Here is a 22,902-nt window from a genome sequence, read left to right as displayed (position 1 = left end):
GAAAGGGTTCAGAAAATATTTACAAGAATGTTGCCAGGGTTTGAGCTGAATAGGCTGGGGTTGTTTACCCAAGGGTAAGGTTTACCCAAGGGAGGCTGAGGTGTGACCTTATACACATTTATAAAATCATGAGGGGCATAGATAGGGTATGATAGATGACAAGGTAGGGAATTGGGGGAGTCCAGAATTAGAGGATAATAGGGTTAGAGTGAGGATAGGGGAGATTTAAAGGGGACCCATCGTGCAACTTTTTCATGCAGAAGGTGGTGCGTGCAAGGAATGAGCTGCCAGAGGAAGTGGTGGAGGCTGGTGTGATTACAACATTTTAAAAGGCATCTGAATGGTTATATGAATAGGACGGGTTTAGAGGGATATGAGTCAAGTGCTATCAAATGGGACTAGATTAGTTTAGGATATCTGGTCAACATGGACGAGTTGGACCAAAGGACCTGTTTCTGTGCTGTATATCTCTATGACTCTGGCTTGCCACTAATATTTACTACGTCTGTATGTTCAGTTTTTCTCTGGTGTTGGTGCCAATGCCTTGATGTCTCATTTCTTCCTCACCACCTCCCCGGACATTAACCATTTTGTGTCTGGTTATTTCTCCAGAAGCTGTAGGTTCATCCTGAATTGACACTTTTTTTGCTTCCCAAATCAGACCTGCTCACTCTCAGCAGTATCCCAACATCGTGAAAGATAAAACTCGAGAAAAAGAGAGAGAGAGAGAGAGAGAGAGAGAGAGAGAGATGGTGCTTTCAATTTTGTGGAAAAAGAAAAGAATGTTCTGCAGAGAGTAGAGTTGCTTGTTCTGAATTTCTACCCTGGACTGATAGTGATGATTTTTGTAATTTTTTTTAAGAGTATTTGAAGATCTGAAGACAGAAGTTTCAAAATCAACAGATCAAGGGCTTATGCCCAAAACATCAACTCTACTGCTCCTCGGATGCTGCCTGACCTGCTGTGCTTTTTCCAGCATCGCACTTTTCAACTCTGACTCTTCAGCATTTGCAGTCCTCACTTTCATGTCAATGACTGACAGTCACTCAATTCATCAGGACTGCAACAATTTTCGACTATGATTCTGTGAGAAGGAACCAAGCTTTTTCGTTCCTGTTTCAATACGTTTTCAGCATCAGTGGGACTAGATGAGAGACCCTATTATTGCATCGCTCTGAGTGTGGAGCCTGAAAAAGTTATACGGCCTTGGAAGAGGAATTCACGCTGAGGAAGAGCTGTACGTGCTTTTGTGTGCGGATGAAGCTTCGGTCATGGAGAAACCCAAGGAATCCCGCCCTGTGGAGAAACCGTGGAAGTGTGACAACTGTGGGAAAGGCTTCCATTTCCCGTCTGACCTAGACACTCATCGGCGCAGTCACACCGGGGAGAGGCCGTTCTCCTGTCATGAGTGCGGAAAAGGCTTTAGCAATTCCTCCTACCTGCTGAGGCACCGGCAGGTCCACACAGGGGAGAGACCCTACAGCTGCCCCGACTGTGGGAAGACCTTTAGCAGTTCCTCCCACCTGCAAAGGCACCAGCTGGTCCACACAGCTGATAAGCCATTCACTTGCCCTGAGTGCAGGAAGGCCTTCAGCTATTCCTCTGCCTTCCTGACCCACCACCGGGTCCACACGGGGGAGAAACCCTTCAGCTGCCCTGAATGCGGGAAGACATTCAGCAATTCCTCCGCCCGGCTGAGGCACCACCGGGTCCACACAGGGGAGAGGCCTTTCAGCTGCCCCGAGTGCGGGAAGGGCTTCAGCAATTCCTCTGCCCGGCTGATGCACCAGCGGATCCACACTGGGGAGAGGCCTTTCAGCTGCCCCGAGTGCGGGAATGCCTTCAGTAATAGCTCCCACCTGCAGAGGCACCAGCGAGTCCACACTGGAGATAAGCCGTTTGCCTGCCCAGAGTGCGGGAAGACTTTCAGCAGTTCCTTCCACCTGAAGAGGCACCAGGGGGTCCACACAGGGGAGAAGCCCTTCACTTGCCCCAAGTGCAGGAAGGCCTTCAAGGATACCTCTGCCTGGCTGAGGCACCAGCAGGTCCACACCGGGGAGAGGGCATTTTCCTGCCCCGAGTGTGGGAAGGGCTTTACCCAGACATCCCACCTACTGGCCCATCAGCGGGTCCACACGGGGGAGAGGCCCTTCCCCTGCCCCAAGTGCGGGAAAGCCTTCAGCAATTCCTCCAACCTGCTGAGGCACCAGCGGATCCACACTGGGGACAGGCCGTTGTCCTGTCCCTAGTGTGGGCGGAGGTTCTCATCATCCTGCAACTTGCGGAAGCACCAGTGCTCTCAACAATCTGATTTTGCCGGTGACACTGCTGTGGGTCACTCCCAGGACTGAATCCTTCCCATTCTGACAGTGAGTGCAGTGGGAGAGTCAGCGTGCCCCCCCCACCCCCATCCCCAACTTTGTTTCCAGTGGGCATTGCTGCTCATTGTGCCCAGGAGTGTTCTTTCTAGTTTTTTCTGCCCACATAAAGATTTGTTGGCTCTTTCTGGGAACGAGTCTACAATAAATAGCTAAATACTTTGGGGTGTCCATTCGTATTCAGCAGTGACTTTGAATTTAGATTTACAGTTACGTGCCAGTGAACAATCCATTGTCTAAGGATTGCACAAATGCTTGGCACTCCATTTTTGAATTGGTAATTTTAAAATTTTCTTTCTTCAGTCTCTGTTTCTGAGATGGTGGGGAAATGATCATTGCTATTAATTAGATTATCGTGTTTAACTTTGCCCTAGCAAAGTTTCAGTATTTATAATTGTTGGTTTTTGTTTAAATTATAATTTTGGTGTGCAAGATCTGTTCATCAAGTCTGGTTAGGAACAGTTGAGAAATTTTGAGGGACTTTGCATGTTTTAATTTCATTGTGTTGTGAATCTGGTGACAGTGACACTCATTTTTATTGGCTGGCTTACCCTTGGTTGTAATGCTTTTCACGCCAACCTGTTGCGATGGTAGTGAGTTCCACAGTCTCACCACATTCTGAGGTTTCTCATGAAATCCTCAGTATAGACCTGGAAAGGGAAAACGTTGACCAGAGCAGAAGATCGGGTGCTAACTGCAAAAAGCCAGGAACACATTCGACTAAAGTAAAACCTTGACAATGTATGGACAAATGAGGAACTTTGAGAGCAATAAGGAGGTCACAAGTCAGTATTCAAGGTAACGGTCACGACAAAAAGAAAAATACTGTGCGAACATTGGATTTTGTAGTTGGTTGAATACAATAAGGTAAGGCAGATGAAATAACCAGAACCACTAATTGTAACTGGATAACGATAACCATAAAACAACTGTATACTATTGATTTGGTATATGTAAACTGCTCTTAAAATAACACAACAGTATATAAAACGGATGTATTTTAGTATTTGGGGAGTTTGTTGCCATCTTGTGGAAATGGCTCTGCAGGCTTGAATAAAAGCAGTGTAAGAAAAGTGTCCACGTGTCATCTGGTCAGTTACAGGCTCCAGGCGGTTCTAGAATCCTTAGTGTGCAAGCAGGCCATTCATCCGATCGAATCAGCACTGACTATCCCACCCAGACCCACTCTGCTATCCTATCCCCGGAACTGTGCATTTCCCATGGCCAATCCACCCTTACCTTCACATCTTGTGGGAGGAGGCCAGAGCACCAGAGGAAACCCAGGCAGACACAGGGGCAGAATGTGCAAACTCCACGCAGACAGTTGGTCCGAGGGTAGAACCACACTAGGGTCACTGATGCCGTGAGGCAGCAGTGCTAACCACTATACCACCACTCCATGTTTCCCTAAAAAAGTGAATTTCAAAGATTCGGGAATCTTTGAGAGAAAAACAAAACTCTCTTATCTTAAATGAGAGGCTAGTGTCTGGCTAGAAATGAGTGGACATAACAATGTGAATGTAAAGTCCTCTTCAGATGTCATACACTTCCATCAGATCATCTGGTTCTTCTAAGCTTGAACTGATACAAGCCCAGTCTGACATTCCCTTGTCCCTGATTATTATAAGTTGAGTAAATCAGCAACACCTGACCTCACTAGCATGACACAAGATCCCCTCTATCCAAGTTGACCTTTATCCTCTAACCTCTTGACCCCAGGCCACCATGTGGTCAGCCACAACTCGCTCTGAATGAGAACAGATGAACTGACCAGACAGCAGTGAGGTGGACACTGCATCCCCAGAGAAACTGATGAGAGTGAGAAAATTGTCCAGCTCACATTTGGATTGTTGCAAGGACCGTGTCTCCTCATTTAAAAGTCTTTGATCCCAATAAAATTCTGGTTCTGTTGTGCATTGTGTGTGCTTTATCTATGTTTCACTAGGTGATTTTCTGGACCTGGTCATTTCCCATTAGGAAGTGTGAATTCAGTGCCAGATAATAGTCTCACTTCTGAATTATCCGTGAGGATTGGTGTAGAACATACCAGTGTCAGTCAGAATGGAAGAAGTTCTACTGTTTATTTAATCCTCTGCTGTCATTGTCCTGGGAGTGTTTAAATAGGAAAGCATAGAGGGAGTTTTACTCTGTATCCAAGCCAATGCTGTGCCTGTCATGGCAGTATTTGTTTGGGACAGTGTCGCGGTAGCTTCACTTTTTCAATTTAAGAGTAGAGGAAGCTTTATTCCGATTGTAATCCCATGCTGTTCTCCCTCCTGGAAGAAGGAAGCTGAAGCACCCAGAGGAGATCCAAACAGACACCGGGGGAGAATGTGCAAACTCAGCCCAGACAGTCGTCCAAGGGTGGAATCAAACTCAGGTCCCTGATGCTGTGAGGTAGCGGTGCTAACCTCTGTTCTATCTCATTCTGCTCTCTAAAGAAGTGAATTTTAAAGACTCAGGAAGCCTTCAGAGAAAAACATAACTCTCCTCTCTTAAATGAGTGGCCACCTATTTGTTAACTAGGTCCACTCATTTCTAGTCTCTGGCACAATGGCATTCATCCATTCACATTGTTAAGTCCTCACAGGATGTTATACATCTCCATCAGATCATCTGATTTTTATAAGCTCTAACTGATAACATCGCAACCCGACAACCCCTTGACTCTGATTATAAGTTGAGTAAATTCAGTTATGAACTGCTTTGAATGTATTTACTAAGTAAAGAAACCAAATATGGTGGTCTTCCCAATACCCACCGACAAATGGAGCAAAACACCCTGACTTTATACTCTACCCCCTTATCAGAAATGAGAACATTTCATTTAAGTTGGACAGGTTTTCCTGCATTAAACTCCAATCTTGCCTGGTCCCAACCTGTCAACCACACTTTACAGTTGTCTTATTCCCTGTTTGTACATGAGTTTGCTACCTAGGTTTGGTCCATCACCAAACTGAACACCTTTGCAGATACTTCCATCATCAAAGCTGTGAAAAGACATTGTGAAAAAAATGGAAGCCCTTGCACTGTGTTCCATTCATCACCCCTTGACAACCCGAAACATTTTGATGACTGTTGCCTGTTCACTCACCAATGCTCTATCCACGCTGTTAAATGACCTGGACAAGATGAGCTCTTATTTTGAATAATGACTTTCGATGTGGCACCATACCAAAAGACTTCTGGAATATCAGTACATCCATGGGTTCCTCTACTTCATAAGAACTAGGAGCAGGAGTCGGCCAACTGGCCCTTCGAGTCCACTTCAACATTCAATAACATCATGGCTGATCTTTTCGTGGCCTCAGCTCCACGTACCCACCCTCTCACCGTATCCCTTAATTCCTACACTGCTCAAAACATTATTTATCTTAGCTTTAAAAACATTTGCTGAAGTAGCCTCAACTACTTCACTGGACAGGGAATTCCACAAGTTCACAGCCACCGCTGTGTGAAGAAAGTGCTGCTCAACTCAGTCCTAAATCGGCTAATGTAACTAATGTTAAACCAAGCAGCCTCTACATTCATAGAGTCACAGAGATGTACATCATGGAAACAGACCCTTCGGTCCAACCCGTCCATGCCGACCAGATATCCCAACCCAATCTAGTCCCACCTGCCAACACCCGGCCCATATCCCTCCAAACTCTACCTATTCATATACCCATCCAAATGCCTCTTAAATATTGCAATTGTACCAGCCTCCACCACTTCCTCTGGCAATTCATTCCATACCCGTACCACCCTCTGTGTGAAAATGTTGCCCGTTCGGTCTCTTTTATATCTTTCTCCTCTCACTCTAAACCTATGCCCTCTAGTTCTGGACTCCCAACCCCAGGGAAAAGACTTTGCCTATTTACCCTAACCATGCCCCTCATAATTTTGTAAACCTCTATAAGGTCACCTCTCAGCCTCCAACATTCCAGGGAAAACAGTCCCAGCCTGTTCAGCCTCTCCCTATATCTCAAATCCTAAATCTTTTCTGAACCCTTTCAAGTTTCACAACCCTTTCAAGTTTCACAACATCATTCCGATAGGAAAGAGAGCAGAATTGCACGCAATATTCCAGCAGTGGTCTAACGAATGTCCTGTACAGTCGCAACATGACCTCCCAACTCCTGTACTCACTACTTTGACCAATAAAGGAAAGCATACCAAACGCCTTTTTCACTATCCTATCTACCTGCGACTCAACTTTCGAGGAGCTATGAACCTGCACTCCAAGGTTTCTTTGTTCAGCAACACTCTCTAGGACCTTACCATTAAGTGTATAAGTCCTGCTAAGATTTGCTTTCCCAAAATGCAGCACCTCACATTTATCTAAATTAAACTCCATCTGCCACTTCTCAGCCCATTGGCCCATCTAGTCAAGATCCTATTGTCTAGGTCCCTAGTAGTTTTCTGACTCTGCTAAAATCAAACCCTCTTTGCTGTCCACTACACCTCCAATTTTGGTGTCATCTGCAAACTTACTAACTGTACCTCTTATGTTCACATCCAAATCATTTATGTAAAAGACAAAAAGTAGAGGACCCAGCACCAATCCTTGTGGCACTCCACTGGTCATAGGGCTCCAATCTGAAAAACAACCCTCCACCACCACCCTCTGTCTTCTACCTTTGAGCCAGTTCTGTATCCAAATGGCTAGTTCTCGCTGTATTCCATGAGACCTAACCTTGCTAATCAGTCTCCCATGGGGAACCTTGTCGAACACTTTACTGAAGTCCATATAGATCACATCTACCGCTCCGCCCTCATCAATCCTTTGTTACTTCTGTAAAAAACTCAAGTTTGTGAGACATGATTTCCCAAGCACAAAGCCACGTTGACTATCCCTAATCAGTCCTTATCTTTCCAAATACACATATATCCTGTCCTTCAGGATTCCCTCCAACAACTTACCCACCACCGAGGTCAGGCTCACTGGTCTATGGCTCCCTGGCTTGTCCTTGCCACCCTTCCTAAACAGTGGCACCACGTTTGCCAACCTCCAATATCCAGCACCTCACCTGTGACTATCAATGATACAAATATCACAGCAAGAGACCCAGCAATCACTTCTTTAGCTTCCCACAGAGTTCTCGGGTACACCTGATTAGGTCCTGGGGATATTTTATCCCTGCTTCCACGACGAGAGAAATATCCTGCAGTCTGCAGTGGCCATTTTAGAACCTAGGATTAAAACTGAAGTTCCGGCATCTTCCTTTTTGAAGATGAGAGGATGACGTCTCGTGTAGCTTTGCATGGATTGCAGAAAGACCATGCACATTACACGCAGTTAGATCACCTCACAATGTGGCATTCCACAACAAAGTCTGTTCCCTCACCTCAGTAGTCACAATGCAATATGTGGTCACTCAGTCAGCCACAAGTCGTGTTCTAGTCATGTGGTGCATCAATGAGCCCAGAACCCAGTCTGTGTCTCAGCTTGAGATCTTGTAATGGTGCAAATAATGAGTGTTTTTAATAAACGTCAAGACATCTGCCTCCACAAGAACCCATATTACATGGTGATGGGTCGATTCTGCCCCTAAAACAAGGTTATACTGTCCTTGGTTTTGTTCAAGAAGGGTTGTAAAAGCAGTGGTGTGGAAATGGCTAACAGACACTGCCTGAATCAACAACCAGAGGAAGCCTTTAGAGTTTTTTTAAACACAGTTGCACAATGAAAGGGGAGTGGCCAGTTCTCCCAGCTCAGTTTTTTTTCCCCAGTTTGGTTTGGTTTTAGCAGAGTCAGAAAATTACTGGGGACCTAGACAAGCAGCTACAATGAAACTTGCTTTAATAGACATTATTTTGCCTGACTCCACTCTCTGAAATCTCTCCTGCCTGTAAGAACCTGTGTTCAAATTTACCTTTTGCCAAGAGGTGTGTTCACAGGATGTTGCGAAATTGGAACAGCTTTGTTAAGTTGCAATAGTCAGTTGAGATTTCATATAAGTTATTCTCAATTCTATTTTCTTTTGTTTCTGTTTCATCTGTAGTGTGTAAATAAATTGTTTTGTCTGAAACTGAGTGGTTTGACCAGCTCCATCAGTCCTGGAATATCCACTTCACTAAATAAATTTTGTGAAATTGCCTAAAAAAATAAATTAACAAGTTAGGGTGTGGCCTACATTCTTCACATTTTTTGAGGGGTTCTTGTCTGATCCATAAAGGTCTGTGTTGCAGGGAAGTATTCAGACCATATCCTACTCTGTGGTGTTTGAGCCAAGAAACCACATCAATGTGGCCATAATTGGCAGCTATTGGGTACTATAAGCTGATGGCAGTGCTGGTGGGTAACAAGTTACTGACAGCTGTTATGGACCAGACCACACCCATGCCCAGCCCCATCTAAAGATTTTGAGAAAGGACCCTAAACCCTCTCTTTCTTAATTTAATAGCAGATTTGAAATGTCATCTTCCAGAAGTGATGTGTTGTGAAGTTGGATAGAGTACAGAGGAAACTCAATTATCCGAATATTGGATTATCCGAAGAAGATCTCAAGGTCCCGATAGAAACATTACATCAAAGAAGTGTTTCAATACTGATTGCGCCTTTTGTTTATAATGATTAAAAATGCACTCAGCTGACTGAAATGCTGTCAACAATCCTGGATATCTATGGGAGCCCAGGCACCATCTCCCAATGACTGACTGCTTGGCTTCTCTCTCTCCCACACTTCCCCTGGAGTTCTATACAGGCGAGTACCCTAAACTTCCCTTTCCCAGATAATCTCTCCAATATTATTGTTAGCACGGATGAAATGATATCAGTCCGAGCCCAGAGCGGTTCAACAATCGGTAACGTTTATTGCTACAGTAACGCCGGGAGAGACCAACCAAGGTCCGAATCTCAGCCGCTCTCCTGTTCCTGCACGCTGCTACATATTATATACTTTTATTTGTCAGGATGTGTGGAATTTGAGGATGAATGGGATGATAGTTCCCCATCATCACTGGAGTAGGTGCAAATAGAATGTTTCCTGCCGTCCCAGGAGAGTTGCAGGGCACACACAATAGGGTGCTAATTGGTTTATGTAAAACGGGTCTAGGTATTATCTGCTTGTCTCTCTCTGTGAGGGCAGGGGCTAGCACCCCCCTTTGTTCCCTTGGGGTGTTGGTGTGTATTGGTCTGTCCGTTCCTGTCTGGTGGATGCCTGTCCTTTGTGTCAGGGTGGGTCCATATCAATGGGTATGGGTGTGTTTCAGTCAGTCTCTTGATGTGATTAGGAGATGGGTTTCCATATTAATTAATTCCGGAGTTTTGGTCTATGAGTCATGGGTAGTGTTGGTATATTGTGGATTTTATCTGTCCTCTGTCTCCCATCTCCCGGTCACGTGGGCGGACCGGCAGCTGCTGAGTTCTGTGGGTTTAAAGCTGCGACTGCTGTTTAAAACACAAAATGAATTCTTATAGTTTCCTGATGTAGGCATAGTCCCGTGGCAAAAGCAGGGCGGCTCTGATGCCCGCTTGCATTATCCTGTACAGGGCAAAGGTGGAACCTGTTGCAAATAAAAGTAGTGTGTGCACTATTTGAGACTTAACCCCCCCCCCAACATCCCCAAGGGCAGCAGCATTCTTACTGTTGGTGTCCAGTCCGGCTGCCCCAGAGAGGGGATAGGGGGCCGGCGGGATACTCACGGGAGCTGATGGGGGGGCGCCCGGGGCTTCAGTAATGCTGCAGGTCCCTTACACACAAAAGTGTATGTCTGCTCAGAAACAAACCCTGAGACAAACAGAGGGAGCAAGCCAGGCAGAAGCGAGGAAGAAGGAAACTTCAGAAAACTGAGCCCCACAGGACAGGCATTGAATCAATTAACCAAATAATCAGTTATCCGAATGAAATAGTGCCCGCCCATCTCGTTTGGATAATCGTGGTTCCTCTGTAATTGTAGGTTGGGTGGCAAGAATTTCGAATTTGGTGGTATGTGTAAAATTGCAAAATGGGGAAAGCATTGCGTGATCCCTTTAAGAGACCATGTGTTTTTTTCTGCAGATGTAGTTGACATAAGTGTTGCATTTTGGGAAAGCCAAATCAGGGCAGGACTTGTACACTTAATGGTAAGATCCTGGGGAGTATTGCTGAACAAAGATCTTGGGGCGCAGGTTCATAGTTCTTTGAAAATGGAGTTGTAGGTAGAATAGTGAAGGCGGCGTTTGGCACACTCTCCTTTATTGGTCAGAGCATCGAGTATTGGACTTAGGAGGTCATGTTGCAACTGTACAGGACATTACACACACAGTATTCCAAAAGTACAGGTCTAACCAATCTCCTTGCTATAGGAGGGATGTTGTAGATCTTTTCTGAACTGTTTCAAGATTCACAAGGAGGTTGCCAGGGTTTGAGCTACAGGGAGGGTCTTAATAGGCTGGGGCTGTTTTTCCTGGAACATTGGAGACTGAGGGGTGACCTTATAGAGGTTTATCAAATTATGTGGGACGTTGAAAGGATAAAGAGACAAGGTCTTTTCCCTGGGTTGGGAGAGTCCAGAACTAGACGGCAAAGCCTTAGGGTGAGGTGGGGGAGGAAGCAGTTAGACTCCTAATTGCTTTTGGAAATAAAGGATTAAGAGGAGTGAATTCCTTTGGTATTTGTAATGATTTAGATAAGTACATGAATAGGAAAGGGTTAGAGGGATATGGGCTGGGAGCAGGCAGGTGGGACGAGTTCAGTTTGGGTTATGCTCAGCATAGAAGAAAGTGAGGTCTGCAGTGAGGAATCCTGAAGAAGAGCTTATGCCCGAAACGTCGATTCTCCTGTTCCCTGGATGCTGCCTGACCTGCTGCGCTTTTCCAGCAACACATTTTCAGCTTATGTTCAGCATAGACTGGTTGGACCGAAAGGTCTGTTTCCTTGCTGTTGGACTCAATGACTCTACAACTGCAAAGGTCCTAGAAATTTATTTCCAGCTTTTTAGGAGACCACTGTAAAGTTGACTCAATCTCAGGACTGAATTCACATCATACCAATAACAGCTGAGTGAACCAATTGACCAATTTGAAGGCAGATCATAATGCCGAGGAATCAAGACTAGTGGTGATCCACAGCAGCATCGCTGGCAGAATCCGATTGTTGGGAGAATTGGTGCCCCTGCAAGTTGCAGGACAACGTGAACCTCTGCCTGCACTCAGGGCAGGGGAACGGCCTCTCTCTGGTGTGGACACATTGGAGCCTCCTCAGATCTGACGAGTCACCGATGGCCTTCCCGCACTCAGAGCGGGTAAACAGCCGTTCACCCATGTGAACCCGCTGGTGGGTCAGCAGGTGGGAAGCCTGGGTAAAGCCCTTCCCGCACTCAGGGCAGCTGAAGGGCCTCTCGCCCGTGTGGATCCGCTGGTGCCTCAGTAGGACAGAGGAATTGCTGAAGGCCTTCCCACACTTTGGGCAGCTGAAGGACCTCTCCCCAGAGTGGAGCCCCCAGTGGGCCAGCAGGGTAGAAGAATCACTGAATGGTACGTCTAACATACGATGAATGGCTGAGGATCCTGGGATTGTATTCATGAGAGGTTAGAAGATTGAGGGGAGATCTAATAGAAACTTACTAATGCATGGCTTAGAAAGGGTGGATGCTGGGAAGGTGTTTCCATTAGGCAGGGAGACTAGGACCCATGGGCACAACCTGAGCATTAGAGGGGGTCAACTTAGAACAAAAATGAGGAGACATTTCTTCAGCCATAGAGTGTGGGCCTGTGGAATTCATTGCCACAGAGGACAGTGGAGGCCAGAATGTTAAATGTCTTCAAGGCAGAGATTGATAAATTCTTGATCTCGCAAGGACTTTCACATTTTGTAATTGTACCAGCCTCCACCATTTCCTCTGGCAGCTCATTCTTTACATTCACTACACTGTGAATTAAAAAGTTGCCCTTAGGTTTCTTTTAATTCTTGGCTCATCCACCTCACCCTAAAGCTATTACCCTTTAGTTCTGGACTCCCGCAAACCCAGGGAAAAGACCTTGTCCAATTAACCAATCCATGACTTACATGATTTTATAAATGTGTACAAATGCCTTCGGCACACTCGGAAAAACAGCACCAACCAATTAAGCTCAAACACTCCAATTCTGGCATCATCCTTGTAATCTTTTTTCACAACATCCTTCCAATAGGAGGGTGACCAGAACTGCACACAATATACCAAAAGCGGCCTAACCAGTCTCAATGTAACCTCCCATCTCCAATGCTCAGAAGATTGGGAAAGTTGTCTTTTGTGGGTTTTGAAAATTGAGAAAGAATGGAGGGACAACCCGAACTTTTGAGTGTCAGCTTGGAAGCACAAATGTCTCGGGGCCAGGGTGGGAATGGGGGAAGGAAGCCAAAATGCAGGAGCCAAGACAGAGGAAGAACAGAGGATGTAAAACTATTGTAGCTGGCTTGAAGGTGCAATGTGGATTATTGCATGCGCTGTACTTGTACCCGATGCATTTATTTGCGGGAATCGCTTTCATCCGTCCCTCCTTGCCCGGGTAATTAAGCCAGATACCCGAGTTTGCAGAGTCTGCTCCCTCCTTAGATTCAGTCCAGTTGTTACAAGTGAACAGATTCCCCCTTCCCTCTCTCCCTCCCAGGATGAGGAGTTTCCCAGAGGAGGGTGCTTTACATTGAAACTGATAGGGCCACTTCCGTGTTGTGAGGTCACAATGGGGCGGAGCTAAGCCGACAGCGGAACCCGACAACAGATGGAAAGAGTCAAGATCAGAGTGGTGCTGGAAAAGCACAGCAGGTCAGGCAGCATCCGAGGAGCAGGAAAATTGACGTTTTGGGCGGGAGCCCTTCAGGGTAGGTTAGTATGGCCGATAAACACTAACCAGAACATCCTTGGGCATTAGCAGTAATTTAGCACGGCCGATCCACCCTAACGTGCACATCGCTGGACAGTGTGGGGAATTAAGCTCAGCCAAGGCCGGGGCTGCCACAAGGCCGGAAGTCTTTCCCAGAAATAACAGTTGATGGTGCCCTCACCAAGATGGCCGCCCGCGCTTCCCGCCCCAAGACAACAGGCGCCTGACCCTCACAAAGATGGCGGCCGTTGCCTGGGGAACCCGCGAGGTGAGGATTTTATTCGAGGCCTGAGGCCTCCCCCTAGGAGTTTATAAACTCCCCAGTCTCCCTCCTCCCGCGGTTCCCAATCCTACCCTGTCTCACTGTCTCCTCTCCGCGGGGGCAGGAGCCAGGTCTTGGCGCTCGGACCTGGCGACCTCCCCGGGATGTTCCTGAAACCTGGTTCTGTTCTGAAGGAGGATCCCCGGACCCGAAACACCTCCTCGGATTTCTCCCCACACAAGCTACCAGGCCTGCTCGGCTGTTCCAGCGATCTCTGTTCTTGTTCCTTAAACCGCCGGAGCCATTCCTCTCCCACAAACAGTAACACTGCCTTTGTCCCGCTGCAGGACCTACACTGCACATGCGCCAACTCTCAAGGGGCGGGGTTCCGGTGCATGACGTCTTCGCCGGAGGGGGGCGTGGTTGGAGGAGTCGATGGGGGCGGGGCGATCGTTTTGCCGGCCCCCAGCCACATGAAGGGGTTTGAAAAAAGTTTTGACATTTTAAAAAACTTTTCAGCCTGCTCAGAAGTAGTTTTCCAGCCCTCTGGATGGATGAAACATTGAACTTTCAAACATAAACAAAGGGATACTAAAAAAAATTAATTAAAATAGATGAGATAAATTACAAAAGAAACCTTGCACTAAAAATCAAAGAGAACAGCAAAAGCTTCTGTTGGTACGGTAACGGGAACAGAGTCGCTAAGGTAAGTATTGGTACCTTGGAAGATGAAAACGGTGAGTTAATGGGGGAATACTGAAATGGCAGAGATGCTAAATCAATACTTGTCCTCAGTTTTCACGTTGGAGGACAACAGAACAATTCCTATTGAAATGGATAAGTCAGAGGCTATAGAAAGGGGAGAACTTAAACAACTAACATCGATAGGGAAAAGGCATACAGCAAACTAGTAGGATTGAGGACAGACAGGTCCCCTGGGCCTGATGGCCTACATCCTAGGGTCCTGAAGGAAGTGGCAGTGGAGATAGTGAATTCATTAGTTACAATATTCTGAAGATCTCTAAACATGGAAAAGATTCATTAAGTTTATTGAAGACTGGTATAGATATGTTCTTGATTGTCAAGGGGATCAAAGATTACGGGGAGAAAGCTGCAGAATGGAGTTGAGAAACTTATCAGCCATGATTGAATGGTGGAGCAGGCTCAATGGACTGAATGGCCTTATTTCTGCTCCTATATCTTATAATCTTATGGTTTCATTGGATTGGAAAAATGCTAATGTATTCAAAATGGGAGGGAGGCAATATGTGGGAAATTGCAGACCAGTTCGTTTACTATTTGTTAGAGTAATAGAGATGTGCAGCACGGAAACAGACCCTTCAGTCCAACTTGTCCATGCCGACAGATATCCCAACCTAATTTAGTTCCATTTGCCAGCACTTGGCCCAAATCCTCGAAAACTTTCCTATTTATCTACCCATCCAGATGGCCTTTAAATGCTGTAATTGTACAAGCCTCCATCACTTCTTCTGGCAGCTAATTCCATATAAGCACACCCTCTGTGTGAAAACATTGCCTCTTAGGTCGCTTTGATATCTTTACCCTCTCAACCTAAACCTATGCCATCTAGTTCTGGACTTTCCCACCCCAGGGAAAAGACCTTTTCTGTTGTTGTGGTTCTGTTCGCCGAGCTGGGAATTTGTGTTGCAGATGTTTCGTCCCCTATCTAGGTGACATCCTCAGTGCCTGGGAGCCTCCTATGAAGCGCTTCTGTGATCTTTCCTCCGGCATTTGTAGTGGTTTGAATCTGCCGCTTCCGGTTGTCAGTTCCAGCTATCCGCTGCAGTGGTCGGTATATTGGGTCCAGGTCGATGTGCTTATTGATTGAATCTGTGGATGAGTGCCATGCCTCTGGGAATTCCCTGGCTGTTCTCTGTTTTGGCTTGTCCTATAATACTAGTAACAGAGAACAGCCAGGGAATTCCTAGAGGCAAGGCACTCATCCACAGATTCAATCAATAAGCACATCGACCTGGACTCAATATACCGGCCACTGCAGCGGACAGCTGGAACTGACAACCGGAAGCGGCAGGGACAGGCCACTATAAATGCCGGAGGAAAGATCACAGAAGCGTTTCACAGGAGGCTCCCAAGCACTGAGGATGTCACCTAGACAGGGGACAAAACGTCTGCAACACAAATTCCCAGCTCGGCGAACAGAACCACAACAACGAGCACCTGAGCTACAAATCTTCTCACAGACTTTGAACACCTTTTGTGTTTATCCTATCCATGCCCATCATTTTTTTATAAACCTTCTTACAGTCACCCCTTACCCTCTGAAGCTCCAGGGAAAACAGTCCTGGTCCATTAAGCCTCTCCCAAATTCTCCAACCCTGGAAATATCCGTGTAAATCTTTTCTGAACCCTTTCAAGGGTTTGGAGAGAAAGCAGGAAAAGGGGGTGATGAGCAGTCTTGATTGAATGGCGGAGCAGATTTGATGGGCTAAATGACCTAATTCTACTCTTATATTTGTGAACTTTTGAACTCTGGAGCAAGCAGGACTTGAACCCAATCTAGAGTTAGGGTCACTACCTCTTTACTGCAAGACATCCATAAAAATATCAAATCCTCCCTGATGGGGAATTGTACCCCCAGTCTCCTGAGTCACAGGTGGGGATACTAACCACTATACTACCGAGGATGCTGGACAGTTGCAAGATGGTGGAGATAGAGATGGAGAGTGGATGAGTGTTTCAGGAACTATTATTGACATCATAGCCTGAATGGCCTCCTTATATACTGTAACATTCTAAAACATTCTAAGCCAGCCAATGATCTGACCTGTGCCACACAAGCACAGTCCCCTGGGAAGTTACCAGAGGTATGTACGGGCTGTAGGAAGAGATCCAATTCCCTGCTTAATCTGGAATGTAATGTTCTCATGCATACCAGGGAGCGGTGATCCACTTGCTCCACATGTCATTCAAACCCAAATACATCATTGACTTCCTACTGGACAGAAAGGATTAAACTTCTCAGCAACAACTGCCTTAAAAAAACATTCAATTTTTGTAGTCGTAGCGAAAATCACAGTTTTCCAAACTGTGGGCCAATACTACCGACCAGTTAACAATGGTTGCTGTGGGGCTCACAGTGATGACTGAGGGGCTGTCCTTTTAGATGCTCGGTTGTTTCTGTATTGTTTTATTAGATTAGAGTCCCTACAGTGTAGAAACAGGCCCTTCAGCCCAACAAGTCCACACTGACTCTCTGAAGAGTAACCCATCCAGACCCATTGCCCTCTGACTAAGCACCTAGCACAATGGGCATTTTAACATGGCCAATTCACCTGACCCGTACATCTTTGGACTGTGGGAGGAAACCGGAGCACCCGGAGGAAACCCACGCAGACACGGGGAGAATGTGCAAACTCCACACAGACAGTCGCCCGAGGCTGGAATTGTTGATGGGCTTGGCCTCATGGACTGCTCTATGAAGCCAGATTTAAAAGAAGTTTTGAAAATCATGACGAAAATCATACCCATAAAAGACAGTGAAAAACTGTTCACCATTGTAAAAGCATTGAGAATAAGAACGCAAATTTAAAGTTGATTACAAGAAAGAAAATGTGATGTGAGAAAGAAATTTCACACAGTGGGTAAATAGATCTGGAAGACATTGCGTAGAGAAGTGGTTGAAGCAGGTTCAATTAAGGGCATTGGACAATTATTTGATGACAAGCAATGTACCAGTTTCCAAGGAAACATCAGGAAAATGGCACAAGGTCAGAAAGCTCATTTAGAGAATTGCATGGACACAATGGGCTGAATGGCCTGCTTCTGTGATTTAGTATTTCAATGGATCATAATTGCTTATCAGGTCTCTGTCAGTTATGAACATTAGGCTAACATTTGCTATTTTGTACGGTCAGTCAGGGAGGATCCGTCAGATCGATGTTGTATGATGACTCATGATTGGGGAACTGCAGGGATTGGGACTAGGACCCCAGGTATTCACAGTGTATGTCAGTGATTTAAATGAGAAAACTAATTGGAATGTATCACAAATTGCAGATGATACAAAGCTGGGTGGAAGGGTGAGCTGTGAGGAGGATGCGATGTTATTTGGACAGGCTGAATGAGTGGGTAAATGTATGGCAGGTGCAGTTTAGTGTGGATAAATGTGAGGTTATCCACTTTGGTAGCAAAAATAGAAAAGCAGATTATTTCAATAACTGTAACCTGGGAGATGGGAATGTTCACCAAGAACTAATCCAAGATGGATGACAGGAAAATTTGTGGCTGTAAGAGCTGCTCTTTTTAAAGATATCTTCAGTGTTGGTGGCGATTTCCTTGAATTCCAGGAGCAGCAATTACTGTTTTATATGCTGTTGCATTGTTTTGGAACTTTGGAGTAAAAAAATCAAATCAACAGCACTTTCAAAAGAGAGAAAGACAGCTAAAGGCAGCGAGCACATGGTCTGAAAGAGAGAGAGAGAGAGAGAGAGAAAATCCTACACTGCTAGCTGACACAGCAGTGAATCTATGTAGTTACTGCCTTTGTTGTTTGAAATCATGTATCTCTGAACATTGGAGTGCATCTAGGAAAAATTAACAAACAGCCAAATTCACAACTGGTCTTGGTGGAATCTGTGTGGTAGAGCTCACAGCACAGGAACAGATAAGTGCATAGTTTTTAATGTGTAACCTTGCTGTAAGTCTGCAGTAGTGAATAGAGTGGGTTCTTTCTTGATTATTTGTTTTGAGATTTTAGAAGCTCACCAGCGGGTCCACAACAGGGAGCGGCCAATCACCTGCTCCGAATGCAGGAAGAAATTCATTGATTCTTCCAGCCTGCAGACGTACCAGCGGGTCCACACCGGAGACAGCCTGCTCACCTGCTGTCAGTGTGGGAAGGGCTTTACCCCCTCCCACCTGTGGAGGCCATTGCAGGGTGATTGAAGGAATGACAGCCGAATGCCATTATCGACTGGACTATCAGCCCAGCTCTGGGGACTCCTGGGTTCAAATCACACTGTGGCAGATGGCAGAAGGCAGAATTGGAATTCAGTCAGAAATCTGGAGTTCAGAATCTAATGATGAAACCATTTTCTGGGGAAACAATATTCCATCAGATTCACTCATGTCAGAGTCTGTCTGTATCCCAATTTTGAGTCAGACTGGTTCTATTTCCATCGTAGAATTTATAACATATTACATGGATAGACTGTCTGAAGATTGTGCGTTTTTTGAGCAAAATAGAATGTACTTGCAATTAAAATCCTGCAATTGCAAATTCACACCATAGACTGATGTGCGTGCTTGGTAAAGTGTGTGAGTAATGGAGTATAAACCTGTGAGAGGGTGTGTGCATGTGTGTGTGTCTGAGAGCGAGCATGAGTGTGAGAGTGAGAGAGAGAGTGTATAGTGTAGTGGGGTCACCTGTAGTGAGACATGAACCTAATGTCCCAGTTGAGGCCACTCTCATTGGGTTCCAAATTTGGCAGCAGACTCCGCTCAGCCACCAGAAATGATTAAGCAGTTACACAACACACATTGGAGAGGACAGGGTGGGCCTTGTCTTTCGATTTGCAGAAGTTGAGACGCTCTGGATACTGTGATCCAGGGCAAACAGGCTGAAGGACCTTCGGCTCAGAAAGATGCAGCTGGAAGCCGGGCTGCAGACACGTTGGGGGAAAAGGGGAAAGTTAACTGGACACTTTATTCTGGGAGATGGTCATTCCTCTACGGACAAAGCCTTCTGACTGGGTCAGTGGACAGGGTCAGGACAAGTCAGACAGATAAAGCGGATCTGAGAGAGGTCTGCACGAGTGAGGAGCTAACTGGTTGCGTGGTCGGAGTAAGAACAATGTTGGGGATGGGGCAGTAGTGGTCAGGGAGAGAATAGTGGCAGGGATTGTCACCATTCTCTGCAGTTGGCAGCAGAAGACCAGATTGCATCAGTGTCTGCCTGGCGCCAGGATTTGGGAACCAGTGTGCTCAGGGCTGGAGAAATGGAAAAGGGAAGTTGCAGTGGGCGTGGTCTAACAATGTCAGGAGGAGAGAGCCGCTGCTGAAGGCTCATGAGAAGTCAGAAGCTACACAGATAAAGCAGAACTTCAAAACTCTGGGTGGCAAGGGGATTCTGAAGCTGCTCCTCCCAGGAGAACGGCCTCTCCCCAGTGCGACTGCGCTGACGAGTCTCCAACACAGACGGGAAACAGAAGCCTTTTCCGCAGTTGCCACACTTCCACGGTTTCTCCACAGGGCGGGATTCCTCGGGTTTCTTCATGGCTAAAGCTTCGGCTGCACACAAAATAGTGTACAGGCCCTCCCTGCTGTGAATTCCTCTTCCCAGGCCTGTATATCTGTTTTAGACTCCACACTCAGTGTGCTGCAACAGTAGGGTCTCTCATCCAGTCCCACTGATACTGAAAACCAGCTGCATCCTTTACCCAGTCTGGCCTTTGCGTGACTCCAGACCCATAGCAGTGTGGTTGACTCAACACTGCCACCCCCAGCAAATGAGTGGGGAGAAATGTACTTGTATACAGACTGTGGGTTGAAATTACTCAGTGAGGCAATACAGGTTAAGGCTGTACCAAGGATCCAATTACAAAGGGACAACTTGGTGCTGACCAATAGTAAAGAAAGTGGGGGGTGGGAGGAGTGTGAGCACTTGGGCCTTGAGCTGTTTAAAAGAAAAAGCTACATTCTCAACACCTTTTTGCTGGGGGGGATCTGCAGTTGTAACAAAGTTGGGTCGCAGTAAAGGATACCTGAATTTACTGAAGGGCTCAGACTCCCATTGAATTGATTTATTGTCACGTGCGCCGCGATACACTGAAAGGCTTTGTCTTGTGAGCAGTACAGGCAGATCACAGAGTTAAGTAGCAAAGATATATAAATAATAAATAAACAGCTGCAAAAACAAAAAAAAAACAGGTCCAGGCGAATGTTAAGAGTTTGAGAGTCCATTCAGTATTCTAACGACAGTGTGGTAGGAACTGTTTCAAAACCGGCTGGTGCATGTGTTCAGGTTTCTGTACTATCCACCCCGATGGTAGAGGTTGAAGAAAAACATTGCCAGGCTGTGATGGGTCTTTGAGAATCCTGGCGGCCCTTCCTTGACAGTGGGCCTGATAGATGGATTATATAGATGGGAGGTTGACCTTTGTGATTGTCTGGGCTAAGTTCACCACTCTGTGTAATTGTCTCTGATTTTGAATGGCACAGTTGAAAGCTTTGACCTCCAAGAGGTTTTTGTGTTAAAGCTGCTCATTTCTTTCAGCCTCCTGCACTAAGTTTCCAATGTCATGTATCAGATGGAGCAGTGAATGACAAGCTAATATCATTTGAAATTGTAAATTTTTCAGGAGTGCGGTTACTGCGTCATTTCATCGGCATTGTAATGTTCACAGACAGCACCGGGAGGTATGGGCTGTCTCCACTAGAAATGATGTGGAGGAGCCAGTGTTGGACTGGGGTAGACAAAGTTAAAAACACAACACCAGTTATAGTCCAATAGGTTTATTTGGAAGCACTAGCTTTCAGAGCGATGCTCCTTCATCGGGTAGCTGTAGAACAGGATCATAAGACACAATTTATCGTAAAAGATCACAGTGTCATGCAACTGATGGGATATATTGAACAAACCTAGAATGATAGTAAGTCTTTCATCTTTTAGAATGGGTTGCAGGTTTCAGTTCATTCATATGTAAACCCCAGAACTACTTTTAAGTCCCCATTCACAAATGTTTTATAAAAATAGGAGACATCTCAGCTCATATAATGCATGAAAGGTGTGAGGTTCAAGTCTGTCTGTATCCCACTCTTGCTTGAATCAGACTGGTTCTATTTCCAAAGTAGGAATTTATAAAATATTACATGGATTAACTGCCTGCAGATTGTGCACTTTTTGAGCAAAATTGAATGTATCTGCAAATTCACCCCATAGACTATTATCTGTGTGTGAGTGTGTATGTGTTGGCCCCGAATGCTTGGTAAAGTGTGAGTGTGATTGGAGTATAAGTCTGTAAGAGGGTGAGTATTTTGGTTGCGGTGGGTGGTGCATATGTGTGTGTGTCTGAGAAACAGCATGTCTATGACAGAGTTGTGGATAAAAGCGAGGGGTTGCATTTTCCTAAAACAAGGGCAGGACTTGTACAGGTAATGGTAGGGCACTGGGTCGTGTTGTAGAACAGAGAGACATGGTGGCTTTCAGGTACATTGTTCTTGAAAGGTGCATTGCTGGGACACAGGATGGTTAAGAAGGCATTTAGCAGCATTGCCTTCATTGTTCACACCGTTGAGATAGGAGTTGGGACATCATGTTGAGGATGTCCAGGATGTTGGTGAAGCCACTTTGAGTGGTGAGTACAGTTCTGGTCGCCCTGTAATAGGAAGAATACTATTGGAGGGGGTTTGGAAAACATTTTCCAGGATGTTGCCAGGACCGGAGGGATTGAGTTATAAGGAGAGACTGGGACTTTTTTCAGTGGAGTGCAGGAGGTTGAGGGGTGACCTTATTGAGACTTAGAAAATCATGAGTGGTGTCGGTAAGACAAATAGCAAAAATAGCGACAAGCATGTACAGTTACGTCAAGCTACAGGAGAACACAATTGTGGCTCTACTCTTTTTTTTCCCTATTGGCATTTGACCACTTAAAATCTGTCAGTAACAGCAGCATCTCCAGAGCATACTGCACATGCTCCTCGGTGTCAGCAAGGTCTGTGCGGGTTAGCCGGTGTCAGCAAAAACTGCATGCTCGTCGCTGTCCCCGGAAACGGTTCGCGACCTTCATGGACCAAAGGAGAGCATTGGCGGACTGGAAGGAAACTTATCCTTCTGCCAATCAGAGCCCGCCTACTGTCTGAATGTGGAAGGTGGACCATGTCCTTCTCAAGCTGCTGCTGTTCCTCTCTCTCTAAATGAAGATTGAGCTTCACCCCAGACTAACTTCCTTCCTTTGTCCAACATCTGTGAGTATGGCACTCTTTTCTCATCCTCATTTTCCATTTATTTTTCATTCAGGGCCTCAGTTGTTGACTTGCAGCAACTGAAACGGAAGAGAGTGAATCTGGGGGGCGAGGGGCAGACTCTGGAAATGTTGGAGAAATGACTACTGCAGATGCTGAAGATCAGAGTCAAGAGTGTGGTGTTGTAAAAGCACAACAGGTCAGGCAGCATCAAGGGAGAGTATGAAGGAATGGAGACTTTCAGCTTCTGTGGAATGAAAGAAAGAGTTCACTATAAATTAGAATTGATCAGATAGGCCAATGGGAGATGGAGTTTAATTTAGAGAAATACATTTTGGTCAAGCAATCCAGGCAGGACTGACAGGGGAGTGTTGCAGAATAAAGAGACCTTGAAGTGCTGGTTCATACTTCATTGAAAATGGAGTCTCGGGTTGACAGAATAGTGAAGGCAGTGTTTGGTATGCTTTCCATTATTGGTCACAGCATTGAGTATGGGAGGTCACGTTGTGGCTGTGCAGGACATTGGTTAAGCCACATTTGGAATGCTG

At 45.9% G+C, this 22,902-nt stretch overlaps 2 protein-coding genes across 2 annotated transcripts in view; one reads left to right on the top strand and one right to left on the bottom strand.

Annotated features, from left to right (window-relative positions):
- Positions 1–1,271: 1,271 nt before the first annotated feature.
- LOC148143548 (uncharacterized) lies at positions 1,272–2,249 on the top strand. Its single transcript, XM_087975238.1, has one exon. The coding sequence runs from the start codon at positions 1,272–1,274 to the stop codon at positions 2,247–2,249; it is 978 nt and encodes a 325-aa protein (XP_087831364.1).
- A 9,149-nt stretch (positions 2,250–11,398) lies between these two features.
- The window catches only part of LOC148143546 (uncharacterized), a 92,957-nt gene continuing 81,453 nt past the window's right edge, over positions 11,399–22,902 (bottom strand). Inside the window, exon 4 of the mRNA XM_087975237.1 lies at positions 11,399–11,708. Coding sequence (XP_087831363.1) covers positions 11,399–11,708 — 310 coding nt within the window. The remainder of the gene's footprint in view (positions 11,709–22,902) is intronic.

This window comes from Chiloscyllium plagiosum, unplaced genomic scaffold (genome assembly GCF_037043375.1).
Source record: "Chiloscyllium plagiosum isolate Xiang-an unplaced genomic scaffold, Cpla_swu_hap1 HiC_scaffold_27, whole genome shotgun sequence".
Classification (NCBI taxonomy): Eukaryota; Metazoa; Chordata; class Chondrichthyes; order Orectolobiformes; family Hemiscylliidae; genus Chiloscyllium; species Chiloscyllium plagiosum.
The sequence above is the reverse complement of the archived record's forward strand: the minus strand, read 5'-3'. Positions and strand labels throughout refer to the sequence as shown.

Coding starts and splice junctions, on each gene's coding strand:
- LOC148143548 (XM_087975238.1), top strand. CDS start 1,272: ATGGAGAAACCCAAGGAATCCCGCCCTGTGGAGAAACCGTGGAAGTGT.